General features: G+C 37.3%; 2 protein-coding genes and 1 non-coding gene across 3 annotated transcripts; 1 reads left to right on the forward strand and 2 right to left on the reverse strand.

Moving 5' to 3' along the window:
- Positions 1–476: 476 nt before the first annotated feature.
- On the reverse strand, positions 477–1,379 carry LOC131642501 (uncharacterized). Its single transcript, XM_058912743.1, has one exon. The coding sequence runs from the start codon at positions 1,377–1,379 to the stop codon at positions 477–479; it is 903 nt and encodes a 300-aa protein (XP_058768726.1).
- An 871-nt stretch (positions 1,380–2,250) lies between these two features.
- On the forward strand, positions 2,251–2,357 carry LOC131642505 (small nucleolar RNA R71). The gene has a single exon (XR_009295922.1). It is a non-coding gene; the product is annotated as a small nucleolar RNA R71 (small nucleolar RNA).
- A 12,985-nt stretch (positions 2,358–15,342) lies between these two features.
- LOC131642503 (uncharacterized) lies at positions 15,343–16,200 on the reverse strand. The gene has a single exon (XM_058912744.1). The coding sequence runs from the start codon at positions 16,198–16,200 to the stop codon at positions 15,343–15,345; it is 858 nt and encodes a 285-aa protein (XP_058768727.1).
- Between the last annotated feature and the right edge of the window lie 10,089 nt (positions 16,201–26,289).

The following is a 26,289-nucleotide window of genomic DNA, read 5'->3' on the forward strand; positions in this document are numbered from 1 at the left end:
CCTTTTGCGTTAGTGACTACGAGGACTCCTCCTTTCTTTGGTACTACATGAACAGGACTAACCCATTTACTATCGGATATAGGGTATATGATTCCGGCTTCTAACAACTTTTGAATTTCCTTTTTAACTACATCGCTTAGAATGGGGTTGATTCATATCTGATGCTCTCTAGAGGTTTTGCAATCTTCCTCGAGCATAATGCGGTGCATATAGAGAGAAGGACTTAGTCCTTTCAGATCAGAAATGTTATAGCCTAAAGCGGTTGGATACTTTCTTAGGATAGTGAGTAGCTTTTCGGTTTCGGTTCGTCATAAATCATAATTGACTATGACAGGTCGTTTAAGTTCGTCGTCTAGGAATTCATACCTTAGATCACTCGGTAATGTTTTAAGTTCTACAACAGGTATAGAATCAGGAGTCAGTGCAAGACATTCACTTAAGTGGTTGTCTTGGTATTCCCCTCGCCAGTTATCGTCTTAGAAAATAGGCGGTATCGGAATTCTTAAGACTTCAGTATCCTTTGGTGGTTTTGACTTTATTTCCTTCACACATTCATCGATGATGTCAATAAAACAACATGTGTCTACTATACCAGGGGCTTTAAGGAATTGAGAAAGAATGAATTCAATTTTCTCTTCTTCGACTTCAAAAGTCAATTTACCTCGTTTCACATCGATGATGGCACCAGCAGAGGCTAAGAAAGGTCTTCCTAATATGATTGGAATGTTAGAGTCTTCTTGGATATCCATTATGATAAAACTTGTGAGAATGTAAAATTGGCCTATCCTAACATGAATGTTTTCTAGCATACCTACAGGGTATTTCATAGAGCGATCAGCTAATTGTAAAGACATTCTAGTTGGTCTTAGTTCGCCTAATTGAAGTTTTTCACAGATTGAAAGGGGCGTCAAAATTACGCTAGCTCCTAAATCGCATAGTGCTTTGTCTAAGACCAATTTTCCAATTACACAAGGTATGGAGAAACTACCAGGGTCTTTCAGCTTAGGTTGCATATTGTTTTGGATAATAGCGCTACATTCTGCAGTAAGCATCACTGTTTCATTGTCCTTAAGTTTCTTTTTATTAAATAGTATATCTTTAAGAAATTTGGCATAAGATGGCATTTGTGTTATGGCTTCTGTAAATGGTATTTTTATGTTTAATTGCTTCAGAAGTTCTACAAATTTCTTAAATTGTCCTTCAGTTTTAGACTTAGCTAATCTTTGAGGAAATGGAATAGGTGGCTTATATAGTGGTGGAGGTACATATGGTTTTTCCTTTTTAGCTTCATCTCCAGCTACGATTTCTGGCTCAGTAGGTTTATCCGATTCATCATTACTTTTTGCCTTTTCGGTTTCATTCTCCTTTCGTTGGGACATCGATTTAGTTAGGATCCTTGGATCTATTGGTCCATCTAATTCAGTCCCACTTCGTAATGTAATGGCATTAGCATGACCCTTCGGGTTAGGTTGTGGTTGACTAGGAAATACTCCAGCTGGAGCGGCAATTGTTGCTTGTTGTTGGGCTACTTGGGAAATTTGAGTTTCTAGCATTTTGTTGTGTGTAGCTAAGGCATCTACTTTGGTTGCTAATTGTTTCACTAATTCAGATGTGTGTACATTTTGGCTCATGAACTCCTTATTTTGTTATGTTTGAGTAGCAACAAAGTTCTCCATCAATATCTCTAGGTTGGACTTACGAGGTGCTTGAGGAGCGACTTGAGGTACACTTTGGTTTGGTTTTTGAAAACCAGGAGGTGCTTGAGGTGCGGATAACGCATTGTTATTCTTATAGGAGAAATTTGGATGATTCTTCCAACCTGGGTTATAGGTCTTAGAATAAGGGTTTCCTTGAGCGTAGTTCATTTGGTCAGGAGGAATTCCAACTAGCAATTGGCATTCGGAAACGATATGTCCAAGTACTCCACATATCTCGCAGTTTGAAGTTACGGTAGCCACGATGGCCGCGGGAGTCATAGATAGATTTTTAATCTTTTGAGTTAGGGCGTCTACTTTAGCATTGACATGGTCTATGCCACTGACTTCGTATATGCTTACTTTAGCCTGAGGTTTCTCCACAGAGGCTCGTTCTCCTCCCCATTGATAATGGTTTTGCCCCTTGTTTTCAATGAGTTGATAAGCTTCATTATAGGGTTTGTCCATTAATGCACCACCAACGGCAGCGTCTAAAGATAATTTGGTGTTATAGAGGAGACCACCATAGAAGGTGTGAATGATTAACCATGGTTCGAGTCCATGATGTGGGCAGAGTCTAAGCATATCCTTGTATCTCTCCCAAGCTTTGAAGAGTAATTCGTTGTCTTTTTGAGTAAAACTGTTGATTTAGCCTCTCAGCATTGCAGTTTTACTAGGTGGAAAATATCTTACCTAGAAGACTTTTTTCAGTTCGTTCCATGTAGTTATGGAATTCGAAGGTAAGGATTGGAGCCAAGCTCTTTCTCTATCTCTTAGAGAGAAGGGAAAAAGACGTAATCGAATTGCTTCGGGACTAACGTTGTTATCCTTGACAGTGTCGGCGTATTGCACGAACACGGATAAATGGAGATTTGGATCATCCATAGAGCTTCCAGAAAATTGATTTTCTTGCACTCCTTGCAAAAATGAAGGTTTAAGCTCGAAGTTGTATTCCTCGATGGCAGGTGAAGCAATACTCGAGTGCGGTTCAGCTCGAGAAGGGGCAGCGTAATCCTTAAGAGGACGATTAACTAGTTCAGCCATGTCTAGTTTTGGAGTTGGTTCTTCAGGAGTGGGAATCAACTCTTCGAGAATTGGGATCGGGTCTACTTCGGGAAGTTCGTGGATTCGACGTCTTACGTTAACAAAACGTTTGATTTTGTTGTATTAATTCCTCTCCTTGTAAACGAGTATTTGGCATACAAACGTTCAAAGAAAGGGAAAGTGTTTCCTTAGTCTATACGGTGCAACAGCGCAGTTACGATATTGACTAAATTAGTCCCCAGCAACGGCACCAAAAACTTGATCGCGACTTAGTATGTCTATAGATTCGTGACTGCAAGTACACAGTCGTATCGCGTAGCTTTAAAGATTATCGAACCCAAAGGACTAAAAATCAACCTACCGTTATCTAATGTCGCGGTGTAAATCTAAGGCTAATGATTTTCGGTTAACGAAATACGGGGAGCGAAGTAATTTAATAAAGTCTAAAATTAATTATGGGGAAACACCTGTATGTAAGTATCTAACTTCAGGTATTCATTAATTTATTGGCACTGTTTCGAAATGTCACAAGACTTCTTTCAGTGAAAACTATCGGTTTAAAAATCTTAGTCTCACACTCTCGTGTTTATTGATTCCAACTATATAATTAGTCCTAAATGATCGCTCTCAATGTGTCATAAATAATCCTAAAAATACTTTTTGAAAACAAATTGTGTTCAGTTAATTTTAAAGTGCTCTCGCTGTATTCAAAATTAACATTTCATTCTTACTGTCCAGTTAAAATTTCAAACTGTCGTTTTATTAATTTTAAACTCTATATTGTCTTTTACTCTCGTAATAAAACAATTTTAATGTTAACTTTAAGATTCGAACCAGGAAAAAGAGTTGATTTGTAAAATAAATTTGTGCCAATTCGTTACCGAATTCTTTCGGTTTAAGATTACATACTGTTGCACCCCAAAATTTGCCCATATATTTATTCCTAATTGGCTTCCACATTCCATTCATGTGCATATTTCATATAGGTCATGATCCAATGCATGCATTAATATCATTGTTATTGTTCAAAAGTTGACAAGAAAAAGGCTTCTATTGTGAAATTCTGGATTGAAAGAACAACATTTGGGGTTTCATCTGATTGATATACCTTCACCAGTATCCTCAGGAAATCAGGATTTCATAATCTTCAATTCAAGGCATTGAGTGGAGGGTATAAGTTCCAAGTTCATCTGGTCTCCCTATATTAGGATTTTTGATCAAAGTCAACGCAGTTGACTTTTTGGTCAACATTTAATCGGGAGCTGATTATATGGCATGAGGTGTTATGAGATTTCATATGAAAATACTCAGTTGATTTCATTAGCTGGTTATTGATTGGAGTGCAATTAGAAGTTCATTGATCAAGGATTTCATCTAGATCAAAAAGTCAACAGTTGACTTTTCGGGATTTTGGTCAAAAGTAAGGTGAAAATTGGTCAAAGAAAATATCATGGAAATGATTAAAATCAATGATTAACCAATACTTACTAAAAATGGATGTTAGTTGAAATGTGAATTGCTAAAAAGGGAAGGGTTGTGGACTTAGAGAATTTTTAGTGAATTTGGAAATGGTTGTGTAGCCGACTTCAAGCTCATGTTGCATATGGATTGAGGCATGATTTCAGAATAAGTCCAAGAGTAAAAGTGTGCATCTCGTGGTATACTATATTTTTGTAGTTGGAAGTTTCTTGATTCGAGCCTTGGATCGAAAGATATGAATCCAGGAAAATCATGGTTCAATGCTGGAGAATCTCCAATACTCAAAAATTCTGGAAAAAAGATTGAGAATAGTCAAGCAGTTGACTTTGATCTCACTTTTCACATGGTTGCAGGCATTATCTCAGATCAGGGATAGCTACGATGTTGTTCATCCCATGGCACACTAAAACTTTGCAGTTAGAAGTTTCTTCGATAAAGGTGTGGATCAAAAGATACACGCATGGCAAGTTAGTGATCCATCAAGAAATGCTGCTAGGCGCATAGTGAAATTCTGGATGAATCATGACGTGGCCGGACAGCTGACTTTGAGCTCGTTTTCGGTACAGGCGCAAGCATTATTTCCGATCGAGGTCAACTGCAAAGTTTCTTATTTCGTGGTAGTCTAGGACTTTGTAGGAATAAGTTTCGTCAAAAAATGTTTGGATGCAAAGATACAAAGCCTGAAAGTTGGTGTTCCGAAAGATTCGCTGCGCCTAACGATTGGCAGAATTCAAAGCAGTCTTACGAGTGCCCGAGTGTGTAACTTTGAGGTTAATTTTCGTATCGATCCAGGTTCCGATTTAAGACGAGTTCAACTGCAAAGTTGTTCTCTTCACTTCTGGTTACAACCTTGTAAAAAGAATCGAGTTCAAACGGAGCTCGAATCAAGAGATAAAGAAGAGAGAAGTCGATGTCTCGTTAGGCGCGGTGGGTTTTACATTCTGCTAAAAGTTTTATGAATCAATCCAGGAGCCTGACTTTGGAAGGAGATATACGACGTTCTAGCCATTTTCTCGAGACAAGTTCAACAACAAGGTCGTTCATCTCATTGCAACGTGTAACTTCGTAGAAGGAATCGACTCCAAGAATTGCGTGAATCCGGAGATATAAAAGGCGGAAGTTGAATTCATCCTTGTCCAAATTAACGAAACATGATAAAGTTTCTTAGTGTTGTCAGTTTGATGATGTGAAGTCGAGGAGATTTTAACGGAAGTTCCGGGCGCGATCTCAATGCTTTTCTAATATGGGGAATGTAATATGTCGCGTCAGCTCTATCGTGATACCAAGAGTGTGTCATATCACATATGCTTCATTGTTGAAGAAGCTATACGCATGATAGGTGAGCAACTCGAACGGCATTGTGTATTCAGATTCGCACAATGTGAGGGACTGAAAACAATATGCTGCAGTACTAACAGTGTGCCACGGTTTTGACTTATTGCACCATTTAGCTAAACAAGAGCTGAACAAAAATACAAGCAATTCAACATTATACTACAAGTGTCATGCAAAAGAAACCACATGTAAAGTGCTGTAGCATTGTTACCGAAAGAGGAAAGGAAATACTGTGTGCATGAAAAGCAAGGGGAGCCATGCTACTAAAATAACCAAACTCTTTGCTCATTAAGTTTGAAAAAGAAAATGCTAAGCTGCAGCCTCACCATGATAACACTCCGTATACCATACATCTCCATATAAAACAGAAACTCTCTACTTTCATTCGAACACGCCTCATTTTTTCTTTTTCAGTTTCACAAACCTCTTCTCTCTCTCACCATTCTCTCCATACTCTCGTCACTCTTCTCTCTTCCCCCATCCTCACTCTCTCTCTAACCTCCATAGAAAAGTGTAACAAACTTTTCATCCACAACCGATTTGTAACAACCTTGCTCTCCAACCTCCACTATCATCTATAACCTTCAATCTCCATTATCATCCACCACCTTCAACCACCACAAACCACCTGCCACCTGCAAACTCAGATCAAGTTTCATGCTCTCTCTATCACTTCAAACAAGTCAGAACAAGTGCTGAGGCTTAACATCATCATCACCTTCAAGATCCGGATTCACAAAGTAGAAAGTTGAAATTCTCCGAAGACTCGCTCAAGATTCGCTTCAGGTGAGTTTTCGTTTAACTTGCAGAATAGAAGCATATGCTAAAGTTAATATCATCATGTTTGCAATGTATGTGATGCAACTTACACGTGAATTTTGAACTTGTTCTGTTTTCCTTGATATAGTGATTGTTTGAATGCAATGATGATATGTTTGAGTGATATGTGTTGTAAGAGTCATGTTGCTGTGCTTAGCCTGTATTTTAATGGAGTTTTTGTTAGTTAGGGTTTTAAAAATCATGATCGGTTTGCATGTTAGAAGAAGAATCAGATAAAGATAATTCCATATTCGGATTCTACGTCGAATTTCGAATGGGAAAGTGTTCGGTTTTTGAATTTCGGGGAAAATATGATGAGCCTCCGCCGTGAGGGTGGCCGGAGAAGACGACCGGAGTTCCGGCTCCGGCGTCTGCGTCTTCTTTTGTTTTTTTAGTTTACTGGCATACGTGGCAGGCCTTCATTTGTCTACTTTCCCATTCTTTTGTGACTTTGTTTTATTCTAATGATTGGAAAGTGACGTGTTGGGCTCTAATTGGCTGAAATGGTATTTTGTCTTTATGTGACTTAAGTGATTACTTGACCCATTGATATTAGTCCACCATATTTTCATGTCACGTTTCCACAATAAATCACCTGCTGAGCCATTGATAAAATGAAATAGAAAATAGAATAAAAGATGGCTTGTGGAACGTTGGGCCCTATGCTACATGGGCCTTGCCATCTTTCTGAACCACACCCATGCTTCACTAACACACCACCATGTTCTGGACTGGGCCTGAGCGCCCTTGTTATTCCCACTCCCCTGTTTCGGCCCAGATTACTTTTAACACAACTTTAGTCCATTTTGAAATTGCTAATTCACCCCCCTGCTGGTAATAAAAAAACAGATAAAAATAGTTATTTTTTTTTCTGATTTTTGCCTAAATAAAAATTGATAAAAAATAGTTTCTTGACTAATTGGAATTTTAGGAAATACTTAGTTTCTTTTAGATTTTTAATTGGTGATTTTTTCGAGTTTTGGTTGGTTCATACATAGATAATAATTAGTACTTTTAGTTTTAATAGCTTTGAAGTAATAAAAGAATACAAAAATTGTTTGTGAATATTTTCATTTTTAGTTTAGATTTCAATTCTTTTTTTTTATAATATTTTTCAATACTTTGTAAAATACCAAAAACGCCCCTAGTTGGTAAAGTTGATTTTAGTCAACTTAAACAACTTTCTTCTTAGTTAGTTCCCCTTAGATGTTAGTTTAGTCTTAATTAGGATTAGTCTTGTAAATGACAATTAGAGTAGAAAATAGGTTAGTTCCCCTTTCTCATTTCTTTTTTCTTTTCAACCTTCAAAAATCTAATGAATACCGACGAGGATCATACCGCTACTATTTTTTTCATAGTAGGAAAGAAATGATTGGGGCGTAGGCCCCGGTGTATTTCTTTTCTACTTAGCGGGAGAGAAATGATTGAGGCGTAGGCCTCGGTGTATTTCTTAACCGCTATTTAGAGAAACGATTGTGGTGTAGACCTCGATGTGTATTCTCTAAATATTCAAAAAAAACTCTTTTTTGGTATGATCTAAGTCACAAATAAATCCCCTTAAAAAACACCAATCAAAAATACTCAAAAAATGCTTAATAAGGGCTCAGACTTAAAACAAAGTAAGGAAGTGATGCAAAGCCTTGTAGAGGGTTTTGTCATCATGGAATTACAATAAAAGACACAAACCCAAGTTCATTCTGCTGCTAAGAACAAGTTAAATCCTTTCCAAAAATAGGCGTGTGTCGCACCCCATTTTTGACCCACATATTTCGTTTGCATTATATCGTCGTATCGTTGCATATTTGAAAATTTAGACTTTTATTAAAGTCAACAAAAATATATTGCATTTCACATCTTTATATATATTTTTATTCTAGTTACCATTGTTTCGGAGTTTTGTTTAGACTCTCCATAGTTTTTTTTTATTCTTTTTTGTATCATTATTACTTTGAAAAAAAAAAAGAGATGTCAAAAATGTGTGTTTTATCTCTTTAGGTTTTATTAGTTTTAGATCATTTAGATTATTTATTGTTATTAGTACTTTTTCTTTTCATTTTAGTTTGTTATTAAAATAACTAAAAGAAAGTTTAAGTCCTTTATTTTCTTATGAATAGTTTAAGCCCAAGTTAGGCCCATTTTTACATTTTTTATTTACAAAAAAATAAGAGAAAAAAATAGTCCAAAGCATGCTTCTGGTACAACCTGCATTCTTGCACATCGGTCCAAAATTTCTGCTCCAAATTCAGTCACAACGGTCCAAAGTTGCTGCACCTCATTGCTGTCCAAAACTTGCTGCTACAAGCCATACAGAACAAGCCAAATATTTCATCAAGGTTGCCATAACAAACCTGCATTTTGCAAAACACAAAAATAGTATACCATAAAAGTTCAAAAATCTCCCAATTTCCCCCCTCAAATTCTCATCAAAACCCTAATTTCCTCCCTATATAAACAACCCTTAATTCACACAAATAGGGAGGAACGAAAATCTATCTCAAAACTCTGCTCAAATATCACTCCAACATCCTCAAACCTCAGCCTCAAAGCTTCAACCACTCACCCAATACTCAGCAACCATAACTCACGCCCTGCAACCTAAACATATTACACCTTCCACATAACCCTCATTCACGGCCAACATAGAAGAACAGATTTGTGAACCTCATCTGCACATAAACCTCTGAACCGCAATAACACACCAACCCAGAAAACACACCATACACCCGCTACACCTTCAACAATACTCAGCAAACACACAGAAGACGCATAGATTCAGAAGCGAAAAAGAAGGTATACAAACAAAAAGAGGTTCATAGAGAAAAAAAGCTGAGAAGATCAAGAACATACCTGGGTTTGAATCTTCTTTTCGTTCACCTTTGATTTAATGTCGTTTTTTCCTCTTCTGGTCCCATGAATATGTTTGTAAATTATCTCAGAAAATCATTGTTGAATTGCTTTAGGGTTCTTGCTTTTGAACATGTTGTTTGTTTGATTGAGACATAGGCGAGAGATAACCGAGAAAAACCCGAGATTGATGTTGTTTGCACAGAGAGATTGAGATAGATCGTGAGAGACGCGAGAGATTCGTTGTTGTTGTTTTTACGGCGAGAGAGAAAGAGCAATTGAGAGGTCACTGTTTTTATGCCATTGTTGTTGTAGTTCACTTGAGAGAGATTACCGTGAGGGTTTAAGATAGAAGAAGTTAGGTGGGAGAGATTAGATTGAGAAGGAGACTGAGCGTGAGTTCCAAGAGAGGGAGGCGGAATCCTCTTCAGAGTTTTAGGATTCTTCTTTATAAGTGATGTTGGGCTTTAGCTGCTTAAGGACCCAAATCATTTTACTATGTATACACCCTCAGCGCAGACACACCCGCTTTCTTACTAGGCAGGTAGTTAAATAAATTTGGGCATGTATCCTGTTGAGCCCAACTGAATTACATTTGCACCCCTTGTTGTTGGTTCTTAATGTGTTTGTGGGCCTTCTTCTTTGAGCCCAATGGCCTTCTATTTAAATCTCTCTTGAGTGTTATTTGTTTAAATTGTTTTAGTTTCTTGTTTTATTATTTATTTGTTCTATTTGTTCAAAAAATGTTATAAAAATATTTAAAAAAAACATGTCTTTTAAGTAGATTTCTTTTTATTTTCTTATTATTAAAAATACCAAAAACATTAAATTAATCTCAAATAAAAAAAAATCAATAAACCTTGGTCCAACGCCAAGTCGTCAAATAATTTCTCGATCAAACGTCGAGTTTCTTCTTTTAAATTTTCTTTAAACCAGACCGAAAGATCGAGTGACAAGAAGTGTACACCTCTTGAATACCTTGATCTTTTGAATTAAAATACATTAATCAAATCAAAGTGATCAAGTGACAAGAAGTGAACACCTCTTGAATACCTTGATCTTTTGAATTAAAATACATTAATCAAATCAAAATGATCAAGTGACAAGAAGTGAACACCTCTTGAATTCCTTGATCTTTTGAATTAAAATACATTAATCAAATCAAAATGATCAAGTGACAAGAAGTGAACACCTTTTGAATACATTGATCTTTTGAATTAAAATACATTAATCAAATCAAAGTGATCAAGTGACAAGAAGTGAACACCTGTTGAATACCTTGATCCTATGAATCAAAACACATTAATCAAACCGAAAGATCGAGTGAAAAGAAGTGAACACCTCTTGAATACCTTGATCCTCTGAATTAAAACACATTAATAAACAAGGACAACAAGTGACAATGGGGCTCGCTCCTGTTGAATACCTTGGGTAAAGACGCGCTAGGTTAACACCTATGATCAATCCTTTACTAAACGTCCACAAATATCTCCTTACCATTTTAAAACTCCTTTCATAAACGAGACACTTTGTCAAGTTCGAATGCGAACATACTTTCACATGTGAAGATCGAATATCTTCCACTTGAATGCGATGATGGCCAAAATTTCGTCTTACTCTTGATTTAGTCATCCATTCTTGTAGTGATCTCATATCCATGTGCGCGTAGTATTGTTTCCATTTAAAGCGATCGAGTACTTCTCGCTAAAATCAACCAACAAACTATCGTGGTTCTTCGCCCGAACTACGATTGCTCTGACTTTCCCATTGCACTAGGGAATACGTATGCACAAGATACAAACGTCTTGGCGAGCATAATAATAAAAAATCTTTTCTTTTTCTTCATAACAATAAAAACCCTAAAAATTCTTTCTTTTACCTTTTCTCGATTAATAAGCTAAAGAACACAAACATCACGCTAACACTCAAACACGAAACTAACTAAATGGGTCCCATCGAGTACGATGGAGGTGAGGGGTGCCAATACCTTCCCCTTGCTTAACCGACTCCCGAACCCTAATTTGGTTGCGATGACCATCTTATCCTTTTCTTTTCTCTTTGTGGGTTTTATCAATATTTTCCCTTTCCTTCTTGGAATAAATAAATTTCGGTGGCGACTCTGTTGTACTTCGAGCGCGCGAAAATGCTCGAGTATATTTTTACCGCTACAGCGTGTAAGTCCCCAAAGGTCGAGCATCGTGGATTATGACCTTAACCTCTGTTCAACTAAAAAACACAAAACAAATGGAAACTTTTGAGCCGAACTACGGTAGCTCTGATTCCTGGTAAGGGATACGTACGCATTGGGTCGCGGGGCCTAAGCGAGCACACTTGTAAATAATTCCTTATTTTCCCCATATTTCTTTTGCATTCATTCGCATTTAGGTTTAGACATTAGACACCCTTTAGATAGAAACAAACATAGGTGGATACCATCGAGTACGATGGGCGTGAGGGGTGCTAACACCTTCCCCTTGCATAACCGACTCCCGTACCTTGTTCTCTGGTCGAAAGACCTTGTCCTTATTTCGAGTTAGGTTTCCTAGTATTCCTTTCCCTTTTGGGATAAATATATTAGTGGCGACTCTGATCCATTTTTCGCAGTAGCGTCACATACCGGTATTAATATGTTTAGCCATACATGATATTAATAACAAATCCAGAATAATAATGATAATCATCATAAACTCAAGCATGTTATCAGATACGTAAGTTAATGGAAAAAGCATGTAAATAAAAACCTGGAAATTAAAATGAAGATTGAAATGTGCTTTGAGTATCAAATGTAAATCCTCCACAGACCGGTAGGCTTTTGCTTTTTATCTCTCGGAAAACAAACCAATTGCAGAAGAAATAAATGAACTGAATAGTAAACCTAAAACTAATTCTGGAAGTTTTTTTTCTTACAAAAGCAAACTTAACACATTTCATTTATCAAACATCATTCAATACAAGGAGGTATCATATTAAAGAAACTACGCCTAGTCCAAGAATTGGCCGCCTTAGCTAACGTATGGGCAACCGAATTCGCTTGGCGCTTAATGAACTTAACCTCAAAGTTCGGAAAACAACATAACAAATTCTGAATAGACTTAATGATAAAACTAAATTCAGAGGATCTGACATGCTTAGTATGGATAGAATTGACAATAACCTGGCAATCACTTTCAAAGATAACATGAGAAAATTGGGAGGAGATAGCATGCTGGATAGCTTCCTTTAGAGCAATGGCTTCGGCTTCAAAAACAGACAAAAGTCCCTCATCCCACGAAGCACCTACACTGATGAATCTTCCCAAATGATCCCTAAAGCACCACCCTCTATCAGTAGATCCACGAACATTATTAAAACCTGCATCAACATTGCACTTCACCCGATTAACCATAGGTGGAATCCAAACAACCGAATTATTATTATTATTATCGCACACCACAGACTCCTCTTTGGCTTGAAACCAATCATACCAATTGTGATAGGATTGTAAGCCAATTCTTATCGCGTCTTCTCGACTATCCTGCCACACCACATTATTCCTACTTCTCCAAAGAGCCTCAAGCATGACCGCAAATCTTCCTGCATCCCTACGGTCCTCACGACTACAGATGTCAAAAATAATTGACTTAGCATCATGAAAAGAATGTAAACGAGTGTCAATTAAAGAAGACAAACCTGCTGCCCGCCAACTTTGACCCGTAGAAATACAACCAAAAAAATGTGCCACTCATCCTCTTCCTCTAATTCACACCAAGGGCAAAGAGAAGGACAAAGTACATGGTGTTGTTGCAACTTTGTACGAGTTGGAAGGCAACCTCTACAAATTCGCCATAAAAGATGCTTCGCTCTAGAAGGAGCAGATATGCTCCACAAATTCTTCTAATTACCCTCCACCCCAAGATACCGAGTACTACTTTGCATCTCTCTCCAAATCCTATAACCCGATTTCACACTATATTCACCATTTTGCTCCTCTTGCCAAACCAGCCTATCCTCCTTGACCTCCTCCACCAAAGGTACTTTAAGAATAGATTCAGCCCCCACATGATCAAAAAGATTAGTCACCTTCCCCACATCCCATTGTTTGACGTTGGGGAGAAAGAGATCCTTAACATAGAGTTCATGCACATCTTGATTTTGTGGCCCTCTAACCCACCGAATCCCTTTCTCCCGAAGCCATGGTTCATGCATAACCTTAATACTATTTCCATCCCCTATACTCCACCTACTCCCAACCTTTAACACCTCCTTAGCTTTCCACAAACTACGCCAAACAAAACTCGGATTGTTGCCAACCTTTGAATCTAGATAAGATGAGTGAGGAAAGTACCTTGCTTTGAAGATTCTAGATACAAGAGAATTGGGTTTCGCCAAAAAATTCCAAACTTGTTTTGCCACCATAGCCATATTGAAAGCTTTGAAATCCCTAAATCCCAAACCTTTCTTCTTCAACATAGTCATTCTCTCCCAAGTCAGCCACCTTATACCTTTATTATTACGACCTCCCCCCCACCAAAACGAGTTAAGCATTTTTTCAATATCATTCACCACCCCATCCAGAATCAAGTAGATACTCATAATATAAGCCGGAATCGACTGAAGCACTGCTTTAATCATAACCTATTTCCCCGCTTTAGACAAAGACCTACCACTCCAAGAATTGATTCTTCTCCATATTCGGTCCTTAATAAAAGAGAACACCGCCTTCTTACTTCTACCAATCATTGACGGTAGACCCAAATATGTCCCTGTTCCTATAACACGTCTCACCCCCATCACTTTGGCTATATCCTCTTGGGCTGGCCCACTCAGGTTACGACTGAAAAACACTTCGGATTTAGAAAGGTTAATCACTTGACCCGTCGTCTCAGCATAAATTTTAAGAATCTCCATAAGGTTAGACACCTCCATAAGATTTTCCCTGCAAAATAGAAAACAATCGTCAGCAAAAAGCAAGTGAGACACACTCGGTGCCCCTGCATATATGTGCTCCGTGAAGATCTCCGCGTAAAACGGCTCTTTTAATGAGAGCAGAAAGGCCTTCGGAAATAAGAATAAACAGATAAGGTGATAAAGGATCGCCTTGTCTCAATCCCCTTCCAGGAAAAATGGGTCCGACTCTATCCGAATTAACGAGCACCAAATAATGCACCAAAGTTACTCACATCAACAACCAATGAATCCATCTCTCATTAAACCCCATGCGCAACATAATCTCTCTCAGAAATCCCCAGTCGACTCTATCTTAAGCTTTACTAATATCAACCTTTAGCGCCAGATTAGCCATGTTACCACTCGTCTTTCTTTTCAACGCATGAATAATTTCAGTAGCTACCATAGCGTTGTCAAGAATGGACCTCCCTTCAATGAAATAAGATTGCTCCTCCGAAACACACTTATCTAATACCACCTTCAACGGATTGGCAAGTAACTTGGAAATTAACTTGTAAACAACATTACAAAGAGAGATGGGCCTGAGATCCTTCATATCCTTAGGATTAGCACATTTAGGTATAAGACATATGTTAGTCTCATTAAGTTCAAGTGGGAAGAAACCCATGGCCATCCGCGTAGTCACTGCATGAAAGATATCATCACCACACAAATACCAAAAGTGATGATAGAATGTCGGGTTAAACCCGTCGGGACCCGGAGACTTTTCCGGGTGCATCTGAGTAAGATCTTCATATAATTCTGCTTTGGTAATATGAGAGATCAACTTGCTATTGTCATCCTGAGAAATAACCGGCTGAACACAATTCAAGACCGGCTCATACAGCCCCTGCTTAGCAATAAACAGTTCTTCAAAATACAACTTTGCGATACGACTTAGATCCTCTTGATCTTTTACCAAGGCCCCTGTATCATCCATAAGCGAATCTATTCTCTTGAATCTCTTCCGAACAGTAGCTGACCTATGGAAAAACTTAGTATTCGAGTCGCCATATTGTAGCCAATGCATTTTAGCTCTTTGTTTCCAAAAAATCTCCTCCTGAATCAAAATTTTATTATACTCCCTTTGTGCCTCAATAAATCTAGCTACTGCCCCTTCGTCATTAGTCGATCTCGCCACTTCCATGGCTGCCATATAAAGTGACAGAGTGTAGCGCTGTTCTTTTCCATTCACCTTATTCTAGCTAGCTAACTCCTTCGCACAGTTACTTATTCGGTTCAGCACCCCATTGTTATTAGCAGCATGCCAACCTCTCTTTACCACATCTTCCAGTTCATCATTTTTTAGCCAAGCGTTCTCGAATTTGAAAGAATACTTCCTCAGTTGATTCCGATTAATCGGGTCGCAGTGCAAAAGAATGGGACTATGGTCTGAATGCGAGGCCAGTAGATTAAGGAGCTTAGCTTCCGGAAAAATATCCAACCAATCTTGCGTCACGAGAGCTCGATCTAATCGTTCTTCGATGACATGATCAGAGCCTCGACTTTTAATCCATGTAAAAGGGTGACCTTCCAACGGCATATCTAACAAATTACAATCTGTAACAGCTTCCCGAAAACCTGCGCATAACCAGTTGGAATGTTGGTGGATACCGATTTTATCATGTTGTGAAAGCAAGTCATTAAAATCACCAATGACACACCACGACTCATGCGACAAATCTCTAAGCTCACGAAGCATATTCCATGCCTCTCTTCTATGGTTTCTCTCCGGATAGCCATAGTAACAAGTAAGCCGCCATACTCCTTTCATCTCATCCTCAACCAATATATTCACATAATTCCTAGAGAAATTGACAATTCTGCAATTAGCAGAGTCCCTCCACAACACCGCCAAACCACCGCTTCTTCCGACGACATCAACCGATAAACAAGAGTCAAATTTCAACATAACAAGGATACTTTCAAGTTTCTGCTTCTTCGATAATGTTTCCGACAGAAATAAAACATCAGGACGATGTTTTTGAGCTAGCTGTCGCAAATTCAGAATTGCACGCGGGTTGCTCAGGCCCCGAAAATTCCAGCTGAGAATCTTCATTTGTCCCGACAGTCCTGGCTGCCAGGACCTTCCGATAAAAAAGACTGGGACGGTTGAACATTTTCTGTGCTACTGCTGGATACTTGCTCTCTGCGTCTTTTTCGTTCCAACTGATTTTCGCCATAGTCGCCGTCAATACCTTCAGGCTAGGATGGTTGGAAGGCAACGTTCAAATGTGGGATAACAACTTTAGGAGTGTGAGATGGGTGTTGACTAACTTGGTTACTGGTGGTAATTTTTGGAGCAGTAATTTTTGGTTTAAATTTATGGGGTCTGGTGTTCAAGTTACTGGTTTTCTGAATTTATGGACTACTAGCACTGTGAGGCTTATTCACGACTTTGGGCTGGGAAAAAACAATTGGTTTTGCTGAGAAGTATCTTGTTTTTGCATGGTGGGATAATATGGGCTTGTGATTGGTTGGTTCAACATTGGTGGGCCGTTAGAGTTTTGTTCCAAACGTGGGGGAGGGTTAGACAACCATTGAACCGTGACGTCACCAGCATTAGGATTTGGGGGAACATTGCTATTAAATATGCATGATTGTCTTGCCTGCCTGTCTCCAAAGATTCCTTCCGCAAACACAAAGGAATTATTGCGCATCGGATCTGTTTTCTCCATATTACTAATTTGCATTGATGGGTTGATGTGACGCTTTAATGCAGAATCTGTGTAATCATGTGCCATGTTTATTGATCCTTCACCAATAGCCATCTCCTTGTGGGTCCCTACCTGCGTAGCATGAGTGTCTGACGCGACATCCTGGGAGTACTATTCACGCGCCACACTATCCTGTCCAACAGACTGCTTTGCACCCATATTCTCTTCTTTCAGCCACTTGGAATTTGATGCACTATTGAATCTTCTATTTTCCACCCTTATCTCATTTGACCATCCTCTAAAACCATCGTCCTCTTGCATTGCGAATCAAACTTCACACTTTTGTTCCGAGTGTCCCAAAATTCCACAAACAAAACAAAAAAGTCCTAGGTTTTCATACTTAAACATAACGGTACACCCTCCACCTTTGTTTTTGACTCTCGTATTCTTCTTTAATGGTTGTCGGACATCCACTTTCACTCTCAGTCGTATATACTTCCTTTAGAAGCTTGAGTTGTTATTCTTATCGTATTCCACAAATGTGCCAATATAATTAGCAATGGCTTTGCCCACTTTCTCCAACATGAGGCCTGCAGGGAGATTATGAATCTGCACCCAAAATTCAACATGAAACAACGGAATATTTTCGATTTGGATACCTATCTGGACTCTCTCAATGATCAGCAAGTGACTTCCAAATGTCCACGGTCCTCCTTTCAGCGCTGCCTCCATATCAAGCTTATGAGAAAATTGAAACAAAAACAAACCTTCCATGGCCTTCTTTATGATGACCCCCTTGACCGAACGCCACATATCCGCCACTCTCTTCTTCATGGACATAATATGGATTGGTTTGTCTCATAAGAATCTTCCTACTTGGCACAACCGAAGATCACCCGCCTCCGTTCCTTCATCCTCCACATTGAAACAAAACCCTCCTTCGTCGTCATCATCTTGCAAAGATAGATCGTTGATGTTAGTACCCGCCATTCTGTGATAGAACGGAACCAATAATCACTAGGAAAAGATAGAGATCAAAGCTTCTCAGTGGGAGAAGAATGAACAAACTAAAGGGCTTTTGACTTCTGGTGTAGAAATCAAAAGCTGAAACAGGAATGAAAATTGAAAAGAAAACTGGAAAATAAAATGCTTAATCAGTATTCTCGGTAAAAACAGCGAACGACGAGAACCTCATAATGTTTCTTGCGGTTCCTTTTATATCTGTAGGTTGTAGTTTTCTGGAGAGGAAATTTAGGAGAAAATGGGAGTGATTTCAATTGAGTTGCTGAAGAATCGGTTTAAGCTGCTAAAGAATTAGAGAGACGTTGGAGCTGGTACTGAAGTATGACTGGATCGTGGGAAAACTTCTGAAGGGACGGACGCCCCCTTTCGTTTTCTTTTTCTTTTTTTTTCTTTAATTGGCTTGGGGCGGGGGGACCACCAGGGGAGGGACGAACGTCCCTTTCTTCTCTTCTTCATTTTCATCGTATGCACGTGGGGTGGGTGCCCTTGCTAGAGGGTGGACGGCCCCACTTCCTTTCTTTATTTTTATTTTTTATTTTTTTCTTCACTTCTTTTCTTTAATAAATAATGGGTCTCCAATCGGGCTTTTGCATTTCTTCATTTCTTCACCGAATAATTCTTCGAAAATACTTTATTTCTTCTTCTTTTTAATCGAAATCGAGAAAAATAAATACCTGAAATAAAACGAGAATACCAGCATAATACTAAAATAAAACAATATAATTAATATAAAATAAAGACCTAATTTATGTTAATTGAATCAAATATACGATATATTTTCATGTTATCATTCACCAAGGCATTCATACAGATATCCAAGAATCATTTGGTTTAAATCCAATCTCCTGCCCGAGTTAAGCTGATTCGCCATAGCAAGATATCTTTTCTCCACCTGCGATCTCGAACAGAAGACGCATGGAGAACCAAAGCGCCGGGAAAGCAATGTGCTCTTCATCAAAAACATCATGAATACTGAGCTGTCTTCGTTTGTTGAAGGGATCCTCCCCTTTCGCTATCTTGGCGTACCCCTTTCTTGTAAGAAGCTGGCCATGAATCACTATTTGCATCTTATTGGGAAAATTGTTTCTAGAAACAAACACTGGGCTACTCATTTGTTAAGTTTCGTTGCCCGCCTTCAGCTTATCAAGAGCATAATGTTTGCTTCCACTAATTACTAGATGTCTTGTTTTCCTTTGCTATGGTGATCAAGAAAATCGAGGCTATTTATCGCTCTTTCCTTTGGACTGGTAAGAATAATATTAGAAAAAAAAGCTCTGTTGCTTGGCAGAAAGTGTGCAGACCTAAGAAGCAAGGAGGCCTTGGTGTCATTGATCTTTCTATTTAGGACATGATTGCTTTATTGAAACTGTTATAGAATCTTTGTAATAAAAAATATAGTTTATGGGTTAGATGGATCCACATATATTATTCCAACAATCAAAACATTATGGAGGATGATACGAAGAAGAGTGGTACGTGGATCAGGAAACATATTCTTCTACTACGAGAGACGATCAACAATATTCAGCAGCTTTGGAATATCATATGCATTCAAGGGAAATTCAAGATGAAGACTATCTACAACCATATGGTTAAATTTACTTCTTGTGATTGGCATCATCTTATGATGAATAATCCGGCGAAACCTCGTGTTGTATTGGTTATGTGGTTGGTGTGCCAAAAGAAACTAGCAACAAAATAAAGGCTGCATAGATTTGGTATGTTAAATTCTTCTTTCTGTTTTTTTTCCCCGAATATAGGAACGATTGACCATCTTTTCTACGAATGTACTGAGTTGAAATCTATTTGGATTGTTGTCCTTGATTGGCTTCACTTTAGCCATGTGCCTAAGAATTGGAAAGGGGAATTAGTTTGGATTCTTGACCAAAGTAAAGGGAAGGGCTGGAAAGCTGCCCTCTTGAAGCTAGCTGCTATCGAAACTATTTACAGTGGTTTGAGATTTTGGAATGGATGTTGTTTTGGTAATTTTGTCGATAAGGAAATTATTATTCAACAAATTATTTATACTATTGTGTATAGGGGTGGTTAACACTAGGCTTAGGAAACACATTGTTGCGTTTATGATGTAATGTTGTGTTGAGCTTTTGTTTCTTTGTGGGCTGGATCGGTTGCGATCGCCGTGTACTTCACCAATTTTTTTGAATATATTCTCATTTTGTTAAAAAATAATGAGACGCTAGTTCACTGAAAGTCATAGTCCCGATGACACTAATATCTACCATTAAAACAAAAAATTATTAAGATATCAACTAATAGTGGTCCAAAGAAAGTCAACGGCGCTAGAGCATAAAAACAAAGGACTCATTGGATTCAAAATAATCGATCCGTGCTACTTTCCACAAATTAGGTTGTTGGACATGTGACTCCATACACAAGGGGGGTGGGGGAGGTGTGGATTGTATAGATTTAAAAATATTTGGTTGAAAACAAAATTATTGTTAAAACTATTTGAAAATATTTTGTAAAATAAATAAGTAAATAAGCAGAGGGAAACCAAAGGAAAGATAATAAAGAAAAGAGATGAGGGACATTGAGAAACACCAGAGATTTATACAGTTTCAGCCCAATATGACCTACTCATATACTCAAGAATTATTCTTGAGAGTATCTAATAGACTTGAGAGCTTTTAGAAGGATATGCCCATGAACCTACTTATACAAGAAAATGAAGTTTTATGTCTAACTTCCAGCCAAACAACAAAACAAGGTTTTAAGTGATTATCCTCCAAACAAAATAGATATTTTCAACGGGCTGATCTCGAGCAAAGATGAAGTTTTTAGCTGAGCACAAACTGAGTTGAGATTTTTCATAAGCTAATCTCAAACCAATTGAGCTTTTACCAGGATGAACAAAGGAACTAAGTGAGATTTTACACATGCTAATTTCGAGCCAATAAAGCTTTTTAACTAAGTTGAACTTAAGACCCCCATCATAGGTTCCGAGCTCACGAAAATGAACCGAAGTCAAACACCATGATGCATGACTCGACAACATGCACTTAAACACATGCACATATGACCCCCTTTTCTGACCGAGCACCACACCAATAATACCGAAAGAATAATCAAAATAGGCACCATATCCACAGACAACAACATTTAGTCACAATAATATCATTATTACAATTATAGTATGCACATGATCAGCCGTCAACATATTTGATGACAACACATAAGATCACAAGTCAATACTCATGCTTGAATGACATCATCATCATCAACATTTACACATTTCATTAATCATGAATTAATTCATAAAATCGATTAAAACCATGCTTAATCATCAAGTCACCTTAATACAACATTCAACAGTGGCAAATAGTAGGCCAACACACTATCATGCCTAAAATTTGCATGTCCTTCGTATGTTTTCTAGTGCCACATTATTTAAATAAATGAAATGACACCTTTGTAGGAAAGCATGTGTAAGGAGTTGAAAGCGTGATGACCTGGGCTCGAATCCCTTCTTTCACCTTTTTAGTGCATTTTTCTCTTTTTATTTGTTTTTAACGTTAATTTTATTTTGCATTATATTCAAAATCAAAAAAAGAAATTGAATTTTTTAAATCATTTTTTATTAATTTTTGTATTTTTAATTTATGCAATTTAAAAAATATTTAAATTTTTTTAAATGCATGTTTTTTCTATTATTTTCTTAATTTGATTTGGTTAGTTAATTTGATTTACTTCCAATTTAGTTTTCAATTAGTTTGATTTTTATTTAAAAAGATGAAAATATTTCTTTTTAAAAAATGCATTTTTTTCTATAGTTTTTTAATTTGATTAACTTCCAATTTAGTTTTCAAATAGTTAGATTTTATTTGATTTTTATTTAAAAATAAAAGAAATCTTTTTTTGTTAAATTTAAAAATGCATCTTTTTTATATTTTTTCTAAATTTGATTTGACTAGTTAATTTGATTTACTTCAAAAAAAATTTCAATTATTTTGATTTCATTTAATTTATATTAAAATATAAAAATAGAGTCTCTCTTGATCTGTCATCCCTGTTTTTAATTGGTCAGTTTTTTGTCATTATTTCTTTTGATTGGTCGTGCCTTCTCATAGTAAGTTCTGATTGGTCCAAGTGTGTCACATTGCTGATTAAGAAAAAAATAAATAATATCTTATATGATTCTCTCATTCATATATTATTTTATTTTATTCCTTTCCTTTTTTGTCTTTTTACTTAATTTTCTACATATATAAATAGACATCTTTTCAAAACTTTTTTCATCATCCACAGTTTACAAATTCAGAATCCTAAAAATTGTTGCTCTTCATACTGAAGAACAACAACAACAAAACTTAAAGTTTCAAGCTTTGCATTCATTTCATCGTCAATCCAAGTAAAAAACTTTGCAATGAAGGAGAAAAGGGAAGAGTGCACATAAAAGGGAAATAAAAGAAGGGATGATGCAACTTATAGTGGTTAGAATTTATTCTTGTTTGAGTTGTGGTTCAATTTATTCTTGTTTGAGTTTTAGTTCAATTTCTTGTTTTTTATTTGTTTTGTGTAAGGTTTATATTCTCTGTTCGTGATATTCATGTTTTTTATAGTCACCTTTTTGTTATAAAAAACATTTTCTCTAATCGTAAAAACCATTTTTTAACCTTAACCTTTTTTTTTTATAAATTTTTTTCTCTAACCTTAAAAATTATTTTTGAACCTTAACCTTATTATTATTACTAGCGTTCAAACGGAAACTCCCGTGCCCGTTTGCCCGCTTTTTTAATGCGCACAACGTCAAAATATAAATTGATATTTTTTTGTAAACTTTGTGATATGCATTCTCATGTTGGTCTCTCATATTTTTTTATCGCGCCCACCTAAAAATTATAAAAAATATCCCTCTCCCTCCCTCCAGATTCCTAATAAAAAATATACATAAAATATAAAAAACACTTCCTCCATATTGTGAGAAGGACCGTCTTTGAGGGTGAGCAGTGTGGATTATCGCACATGATCCAAAATTTGTCCCATTTAAACTATAATTAAATATGTCCTCATAAATCTTTTTCTCATGCACACCTAAAGATTATAAAAAATATCGCTATCCCTCCTTCCAGATACCTAATAAAAAATATACATAAAAAATAAAAATAAAAATCCTCTAAATTGTGAGCAGGACCGTCTTTGAGAGTGAATACTGTAGATTATCGCACGTGATCCAAAATTTGTCACATTTAAACTATAATTAAATATGTCCTCATAAAGTATTGTGACAAATAAATCATGTTTAAACATTGACCTCTAGTGTCCAAAGTAGGATAGTAGTTCGCCCGAAATACCCCCTTAAGTTGTCTGTCTGGAATATGCATAAGTTATCATCTAATGGCAACTCTACACAAATTAATTTTACGTTAGTTCGTATTTTATGTATTTATGTTACACCATTTTTTGAGATACATATCATATCATGCTTATTTTTTTAGGAGAGTTAAATATGATTTCTAACAATTGTAATTTCATGAGAAAATGGAGGATAGCCGAAAAGTCTTTAAATGTCTACCAAAATAACATGCCATGATAATTTATGAAGGATCGTAATCTCTCGTTATTAGTTTTTGAAATTTAGGGTTAACGACTCTCCCGGATACTATATGAAGTTTATGTATAATCCTTTAGTTCCGAATCCTACTCACCTTGCTAGAATGGTGAGTAAGAGTTGACTCTGCCCAAAGCTAGAATGAAGGTTGAATGGTGTAGACATAAGCTAGATGGGTTCCTATGTTCAGATGGGCACTCCCGTACCCGTCTTTCCACTTTTTTATTTTGCTAACGTGTATATTGTTTAAGACTCTTTTTTTTTCAAGTAAAAGCAAAAAATAATCTCTCTCTCAAATTTACATCTCTTTCACCACAACCAAAGATCTCAAGGAATATATCATTGAATTGAATTAAAAAGGCAAAAAAATAATATGGTCAAATAACATTATTGCTTTTAATTAACATGAGCAACATTTTATGGTTTACTTTGAAAAATTAATGTAAATTTTTTTGGATGCAAGATTAAGAAACACATTTATCTGTATATTCCGTACTTTTCAATTATAGGAAAAAATATTTACATAAAAAATGATAAATCAATTTGACATTAGAAAAAATTATTAAATGAATGACAAATAGAGAAGAACCAGGTATAGGTATAGATTACTGAAAGGTTTATTTCTCTTACACTGTCTTCCCTTCCTTTCTTTTTCATTCCCTATCTTTTTGTACCTTTCCTCCCCCACTACCCTTTCTTGATGGCTAAGAATAATGTGAAAATTTCTTAGTAAAATCCTAATTACATACCAAAATATAGGTAAAATAAAATTAAACACAGTTGACACACATATTATTTCTTGCTATATAAAGTGGTACTAAAATAAAAATTAAACTGTCAAAGGAAACAATCTCTTTAACAATAACAATATGCCAAATTCTAATAGTACTCAAAATATTTTCTCTGTCTTTGATGTTTACTCTGCCCTCTCTCTAGAAGGGGGTAGGGTTTGAAGTTATTTCTTTTCAGATGGCCGCTGATTGGGGTCGGTCGGGCGGAGAGTGGGAGGTGGCCAAGAGAAGGATATTCAGGGCTTCGGTCCCTCGGTGGGATGTGTTTCCTTGGGGCGGCGGAGTTGCGAGCAACAGGATTTCTTTGCTTACTTCAATCTACTTCTCTAGGTTTCCGTACTCGTACACGGTGAAAGCTTTCTTCGACTTATTTGCGTGCTTAGGGAAGGTGGTGGAGGTGGCCATTTCACCTAGGAAGAATCGTTTTGGAAGGAAATTCAGGTTTGTTAGGTTTGAGGAAGTAGAGGATGGGAGATTGTTAGCTATTCGATATGATAATGTGATGATATTGGGGAAAAAAATTCACGCGAATCTTCCAAGATTCGAGCGTCCTCGGGTGGGAAAAAAGATCAACCGAGGGCTGAAGTAGAATCAAGGTATTGGTGGTCAGCATCAGAAGGTTGTGTCGAAAAGACAAGGGGTGAGAGCTGGGAAAGGCAGTGATTTTAGAAAATCTTATGCATAAGTGTTGAACGACGGGGAAGGGGGTAGTGGTGAGGAAGCTCTACGGCCAATTCTCAGTTACTCTTCAAACGCAGAAGATAGAAGTAGGTTGGAAAAGGCATATATGGGGTTTGTAACAATTCCAGGTTCGACCTATAATGTTCAGACTCACTTTGAAATGGAGGGTTACTTTCAGGTTAAAGTGACTCCTATGGGGGGAAATATGTGCTTGTTGGAAGAGGTGGAGGAGGGTGTTATAGAAGATTTAATAGGGGATGGTAAAACATGGTAGGAGCAATGGTTCAAAGTTATAAGGAGGTGGAATGAACAGGATATCGACGATGGCAAAGTCATTTGGGTTAACGTCTACGATGTTCCAATTCATGCTTGGAACGTTAATTTTTTTATTGCTTTAGCAAATTCGATGGGGAGATTTATTTGTATGGATGAATCTACGGCAGAAGGATCTAACTATGATACGGCGAGATTGATGGTGAGGGTTAAGCTGGCTCATGTGTTAGAAAAGAAGATGGAGGTTCACATAGATGGGAATAATTTTGTGCTCACCCTGAAGGAAGACGTTAATGGCTCGATGCGCATTAATCCAGGTACCCGAAAATCTCTTAGTTCTGAGTCTGATTCTTTGGAATCAGAAGATGAGTTGTTGGTTAACATGTTAGATGGGGAGAATGATATAGATAGTGTAGAAGATTATTTATGCTATACTGCTAAATTTGTTACTAACACTAAATCCTCAAAAGATAGAACCGTGTCTTCTATTCCACTCAGTGACAAAGGAGGGATGGTTAAAGGAGTGTTGGTGTGAGGGATAAAGGCGAGGTGAATTCTGATGTAGTGTGGATTAGGAAGAAGGGCCAAGAGGTTGAGGCTTTTTGTTTTCCTTTGAATTCAGAATTTGTTTGTCATGATAACTACGAACAAGGGAAGAATTTCTCCAATCAATTGTCCTTCGATAATACTGTGAAGAAGGTCCAGGGTCCGTGTATGTTTAAAACAGTAGAGGCGGGTAAAACCAGTAAGGATGGTCTGTTTGACGCGGTAGTGAAAAAATGTTATGGGCTTAATGTGGTGAATTCAGGGTCTCTGCCAGTTGATATTGTTGGTGATTCCCTTGCTGTCCCAAGTATGCTGGCACCTGGGGGTAGTGTAGCAATACAAAAGAAGATTAGATACAAAAACTTGCGGCATATTGGCTTATAGAGGAGAATGGAAGACTTGCACAACAAGGGGAAAGTTCGGAGAATTAGAAGAAAAGTCAAGAAGACTAAGAGGAAAGGTACAAATGTGTCGCAGATGTATGTTCTGAATTCATATTCGGTTCGTTCCTTCGGTATAGAAGGGTCAAACTTATATGGGAAGCACAAGGAGGAATCAGACATTCGAAGGTGCAATAATAGACAATGGCGATTTCTGGATGGTGAGGG

Source organism: Vicia villosa, unplaced genomic scaffold (assembly GCF_029867415.1).
Source record: "Vicia villosa cultivar HV-30 ecotype Madison, WI unplaced genomic scaffold, Vvil1.0 ctg.005138F_1_1, whole genome shotgun sequence".
Classification (NCBI taxonomy): domain Eukaryota; kingdom Viridiplantae; phylum Streptophyta; class Magnoliopsida; order Fabales; family Fabaceae; genus Vicia; species Vicia villosa.